Source organism: Aotus nancymaae, unplaced genomic scaffold (assembly GCF_030222135.1).
Source record: "Aotus nancymaae isolate 86718 unplaced genomic scaffold, 86718_ANA_hifiasm-v0.15.2.pri h1tg000011l, whole genome shotgun sequence".
NCBI lineage: Eukaryota > Metazoa > Chordata > Mammalia > Primates > Aotidae > Aotus > Aotus nancymaae.
Genome location: NW_026988422.1, coordinates 40816799 through 40822798, shown reverse-complemented (window position 1 = coordinate 40822798; position 6000 = coordinate 40816799). Strand labels below are relative to the sequence as shown.

At 45.2% G+C, this 6000-nt stretch overlaps 1 protein-coding gene across 1 annotated transcript in view; it reads left to right on the top strand.

Annotated features, from left to right (window-relative positions):
- The first annotated feature begins 350 nt into the window (after nt 1–350).
- GPR176 (G protein-coupled receptor 176) overlaps nt 351–6000 on the top strand; it is a 127816-nt gene continuing 122166 nt past the window's right edge. Inside the window, exon 1 of the mRNA XM_012462520.2 lies at nt 351–766. Within this exon, the coding sequence (XP_012317943.2) occupies nt 595–766 (172 nt within the window). The 5' untranslated portion in view covers nt 351–594. The remainder of the gene's footprint in view (nt 767–6000) is intronic.

Genomic DNA, 6000 nt, shown 5'->3' with positions numbered 1-6000 from the left:
TCGGGGGTCCCCGCGTGGCTCTGGCTACTCGGCGTGGGCATTTCGTTGGCTTCACATCGCCATTCAGCCCTGAAGCCAGCAGGACTGAAAAACAGCTTCGGCCAAAGGTTCTCTTCCCACTAAGGAGAGGGGCCAAGTGCGTCCGCCCGAGGGGACTGGAGAGGGATGCCCTAGCCTTTGGGGCGTGGAGGAGCCGCGGTTGAAGTAGGAGGCGGGGAGCGGATAGCGCGCTCCTTGACCATCGAATGCCTCCTTCTGTATTTCCATTCCTGCCGAGTGGGCTGGGCCACGCTGACCACCCTGGAGGAGGGACGGACGACGCTCGACGGGCTCTGACCGTGCCTCCTTCATGTGGTTGCTGACAGGGATCCAGGAGGGAGTGGACATGGGGCGCAGCCGCGCCTCCCTCCTTCCCCGCCTCCCGGGCGCCAGGGTTGGCGATGTGGAGACGTGAGGGGACCCGTCGGCTGCCCCGGCTTCTCCAGGACTCCTCCAGGCGCCCGCGCGTCCCTCCTCACGCGGAGGAGGAGAGGCTCCGCGCGGGGCTCCGAGGCGGGCGGTGCGCGGAGCCGGAGCCGGAGCCCCAGCCTAGCCATGGGACATAACGGGAGCTGGATCTCTCGAAACGCCAGCGAGCCGCGCAACGTGTCTGGCGCGGAGGATGCGGGCGTGAACCGCAGCGCGCTCGGGGAGTTCGGCGAGGCGCAGCTGTACCGACAGTTCACCACCACCGTGCAGGTCGTCATCTTCATAGGCTCGCTGCTTGGTAAGCCTCCCGCGGGGCGCCTCCGGCCGGGGTCTCCCAGAGGGCACAGGCTCGGAGAGCCGGGAGCGGGTTGCCCAGCCGCGGTGGGTTTCGGGTGCCTAGCAAAGTGCGGAGAGTTGAAGGAGGGTTAAGGATCCCGGGTGGCTGCAATGAAGTTAAGCAGGGACGGTGGACTCCAGACCCGGCGGGAGCAGAAGAGTTCTAATAGGGCTTTCTCGTGGCCCGAGGATGGAGCGGGATCTGGCTGGGATCCCCTTCCTCAGATGGCCCTGGCGGAAGGCTCCTGGGTGCCCGGCTGGCTTCAGCTCTTGTTTACCAATAGCAAGGAACAAAGATTCTGTGGGAATTTGTTACTGATGATTGAAAGGAATGCCACCCATTCTGTTAAAGATGTTTTGGGATTCTATTTTTCCATATATATATGGAAATAGTGTGTGTGTGTGTGTATGTGTGTGTGTGTGTGTGTGTATGTATGTATAATTATTTTGAAAGAGCCTTATTTTGTGCGTGCTTTATGGCTTGCTTCTTTGGAACACCGACCTGCTGGTAAACAACCCTGTGAAGTTAAACTATATGTCGTCTGTAGATGTTTTTAAAACAACAAAAGAAAGCCCACTCTACTTCCCCATCTGTGTGTTAAGGTACAGAATAAAGGTAGGATAACCCAGATTTAGGTATATTTGTTCAGAGAAGAAAAGATCAACGAATTGAAATGAGTGGCTAGTAAAATACTAGCCTACTAGTATGAGAATTACCGGTACTTCTCACTACTTAAATTATAGTAGGTTTTTTTTTTTTTTTTTTTTTTTTAATTGAGATGGGTCACTTTCTGTTGCAGGGCTGGAGTGCAGTGACGCGATCTCGGCTCACTGAAACCTCTGCCTCCTGGTTCAAACAATTCTCTGCCTCAGCCTCCAGAGTAGCTGGGATTACAGGCGCCTGCCACCACATCCGCCTCATATATTTTTTTTTCTTTTTAGTAGAGACGGGGCTTCACCTTCTTGGCCTGGCTGATCTTGAACTCCTGACCTCGTGATCCACCCGCCTTGGCCTCCCAAAGTGCTAGGATTACAGACGTGAGCCACCACGTCCGGCGATCGTAGTCTTTATTGCTCATCTTCAAACGTTAAATGATACAATGTTCATTTCTATTGAGGTCTCTTGAACATGTTGCATACCACTTGGAAATATGTGGCTTCCTTTCCTCTGTCCCCGATGTGGCAGTAAAGATTCACATCTTATTGTCAAGAACAGTCTTAAAGTTTCAAAGTAGGAATAGGTTACTTTTTGTAGACACTTGAGAATTTCTATGGAATCCAAGAAACTGACATTTAATAGACTATTTTAAGAAGAGTTTTAAAAGTTTGGAATTTCCCTTCATAGTTTCTTTAATTATCATCATTCCATTCTACTCTATCATAGTATTTCTCTTCCCTCTTTTTATCACAAGGACGTTTTCGGTAGATATTAGTATTGCTATATTGGGGTGTGTGTGCGTGTGCATGTGTGTGTTTTAAGATGTGTTTTTATGACTGGAATGTTAAATGCACAGTAGCAAAGCAAAAGCCTATGTTCAAAATACCTTCAGCATTCATGATGCATTCTAGATTACTAGGAGCTAAATTCTGAATATTGTCACACTTGGTTATTGGAGAGGTAATAGAAGTGACTGTATTTTTATTTCTGCAGATTTCCCCCCAATATACACATACATACATATATTCATATACATACACACATATATATTTTTCCCACCCCCATGGATAACTTTAACTCTGAAGAAAGATGGTGTTGGGAGGAAAAATTCTCCTGAGAAATTTTCCCATGGTTTGATTTGATTCTTTTTTTTTTTTTTTTTTTTTAACAGATGGGGTTTCACCCTGATGGCCAGGCTGGTCTTGAACTCCTGACCTCAGGTGACCCACTCCCAAAGTGCTAGGATTACAGGCGTGAGCCACCGCGCCCAGCTTATTTGATTCTAAAAATTTGAGTACGATTGAAATAGAAGGCAGAACATGTATGTAAAAGACATAGCAAATAGTGGACATTTAATTAATGTTATTCCTGTTGCCCATGTCCTTTCAGTTTTTGTAGCTTGCATTGGATTCAGGAATTTCCAGGTAAATCTGCCCTTATTTTAGCTTTTCTCCACATAGCACTTGTGAGTGACATGCAAAACCTGCTTTAGTAGATGTCTCCAAAGGACAGACTGATTTCCCTTTGATCTTTGGTGCCTGACTTGAGTTAGAGAGTCTTATATTACTCCTTCCACATTACATAGACCTTCCTAAAAGAGAATTCCACTTGCTCCTTTCTATATGCAGAAAAAACATAAATATGGACAGTATTTCTGGTTTCCTTAAAAGTTAGCTGGGCTGGCATGGTGACTCACGCCTGTAATCCCAACACTTTGGGAGGCCAAGTGGGGCAGATCACTTGAGGTCAGGAGTTCAAGACCATCCTGACCAACATAATGAAACCGGTCTCTACTGAAAATACCAAACTTAGCTGGGTGTGGTGGCATGTACCTGTAATCCCAGCTACTCAGGAGGCTGAGGCAGGAGAATCACTAGAACCTGGGAGACAGAGGTTGCAGTGAGCCAAGACTTTGCCACTGTACTTCAGCCTGGGTGACAGAGTGAGACTCTATCTCCAAAAAAAAAAAAGTTCAGTTGAATCCCAACATTGCCCTGTATCATTGTTACTTATTGGTATTCTTGATTCATTGTTCTCTAAGGACTTGTCCCATTCAAATACATCTATGTACATTAGAATTCTAATAATATCTGTTGAGGCTCAGAGCTTAAGTTTCAAAGCCATGTGAATGGCTGCAAGGCAAGTAAACTTGGGAAGCACATCTCATAAAGCCTCCAAATAGAGAAAAATCATAGACTAGATAAAAGAAAAGGAATCTTTATGATTGAAAAGTAAATTGTTGGAGGATGGAATAGTAAAAGTAAATTGTTGGAGGATGGAATAGTACCTGGAATAAACAACTGATTAAGTAACTGATTTAGTATACTTATTTCTTCTGCCCCAAACATAGACAAAGGAGTTTTTCCTTTATTTTTTTCTCTTTAAACAAAGTGAAATATAGTTTTTATATTCTCTAGACTTCTTTTTACTGGGATTTCCAGAGGCCCATTATTATGTGAAAATAACTTATTTGTACTACTGGTGTCTTGTAGCTCTTTTGGAAACTATTTTAGTGTCCTGTATTAGGAAAAATCCCTAAGAACTTGGAATAACTTTTGACTTAATCTGTAAAGAAAATAATTTAAAAAAAAAGAACTTGGAATAATTGTAATATTCCGATCAGAAGGAACATTATTTGCTATGTTGAAAATGAGTGCAAGACTTGTACACAATATTATTCAAATATATGCATTTTGGGGGTTTGTGCAAACTGGTGTTTCTCAGCCTTCTTTTTTTTTGAGACGGAGTTTCGCTCTTGTTACCCAGGCTGGAGTGCAATGGCGCGATCTCGGCTCACCGCAACCTCCGCCTCCTGGGTTCAGGCAATTCTCCTGCCTCAGCCTCCTGAGTAGCTGGGATTACAGACACGCGCTGCCATGCCTAGCTAATTTTTTTGTATTTTTAGTAGAGACGGGGTTTCACCATGTTGACCAGGATGGTCTCAATCTCTTGACCTTGTGATCCACCCGCCTTGGCCTCCCAAAGTGCTGGGATTACAGGGGTGAGCCACCACGCCCGGCCCTCAGCCTTCTTTATATAAAGTCTTGGCATATCTTTAGATATGTTGTAGATACTGAAATAGAGTCAAATAATTTAGATTCCTCTTTAGTGGCACCAATCACTTTTAGTAGTCAAGAGTGTGAAATCAAAACTCCAAAAGACCTGGAATCACCGCTTCTAGTAAATACTTTGGATTGAACTCCTTAGCATTTATATTTCTCTTTTTCCTCTTCTCGTTAGATTCACAATCTAAGTGCCTAGAGAGCTGGGCTTTTCCCTGGTGCTTTGACTTGAAAAGGATAGGTGGCTATGATCTAGGCTATTACCTCTGAGCTCCTCCTACACAGGTTGCCTGTCATCTGTGCCAGTCATCATTGGAGGCATAAATGAATTTGCTTTTATTTAAAGAAAATTAATATGGTGGACAATAACCAACAACTGTGTATCCTACATTGCAATTTATTTTTTAATTTATGTTTTTTCAAGATGGCATCTCGCTCTGCTGCCCAGGCTGAAGTGCAGTGGCACGATCTCAGCTCACTGCAGCCTCTACCGCCTGGGTTCAAGCAATTCTCTCTGCCTCAGCCTCTCAAGTAGCTGGGATTACAGGTGCTCACCACCATGCCTGGCTAATTCTTTTGTATTTTTAGTAGAGATGGAGTTTCACCATGTTGGCCAGGCTGGTCTTGAACTCCTGACCTCAGGTGATCCACCTGCCTTGGCTTCCCAAAGTGCTAGGATTACAGGTGTGAGCCACTGCATCCAGCCATTTTTAAAATTTGTTTTATTACTTTTTAAAATTTTATTTATTTATTTTTTTGAAATGGAGTTTCACTCTGTCACCCAGGCTGGAGTGCAATGGTGCAATCTCGGCTCACTGCAACCTCTGCCTCCTGGGTTCAAGCAATTCTCCTGCCTCAGCCTCCTGAGTAGCTGGGATTACAGGCACTCACTATCATGTTTGACTAATTTTTGTATATTTAGTAGAGATGGAGTGTCACCGTGTTGGTCATGCTGGTCTTGAACTCCTGATCTTGTGATCCACCTGCCTCGACCTTCCAAAGTGCTGGGATTACAGGTGTGAGCTGCCACACCTGGCCTTGAAATTTTTAAAATCGAGACATAAGCTTTCCTTTGTCTGACTAGACCACCATATGTATGGTTCTTATTATTTTATTTTATTTTATTTTATTTTTGAGACGGAGCCTTGCTCTGTAGCCAGGCTGAAATGCAGTGGCGCCATCTCGGCTCACTGCAATTTCGGCTCACTGCGATCTCTGCCTCCCGGGTTCAAGCAGTTCTCTACCTCAGCCTCCCGAGTAGCTGGGACTATAGGCATGTGCCACCATGCCCAGCTAATTTTTGTATTTTTTAGTAGAGATGGGGTTTCACCACATTGGTCAGGATGGTCTTGATCTCTTGACCTCGTGATCTGCCCACCTCGACCTCCCAAAGTGCTGGGATTATAGGCGTGAGCCACTGCGCCCAGCCATGGTTCTTATTCTTAAACTATTCCCTTTCCTTACTGTTATAGACTG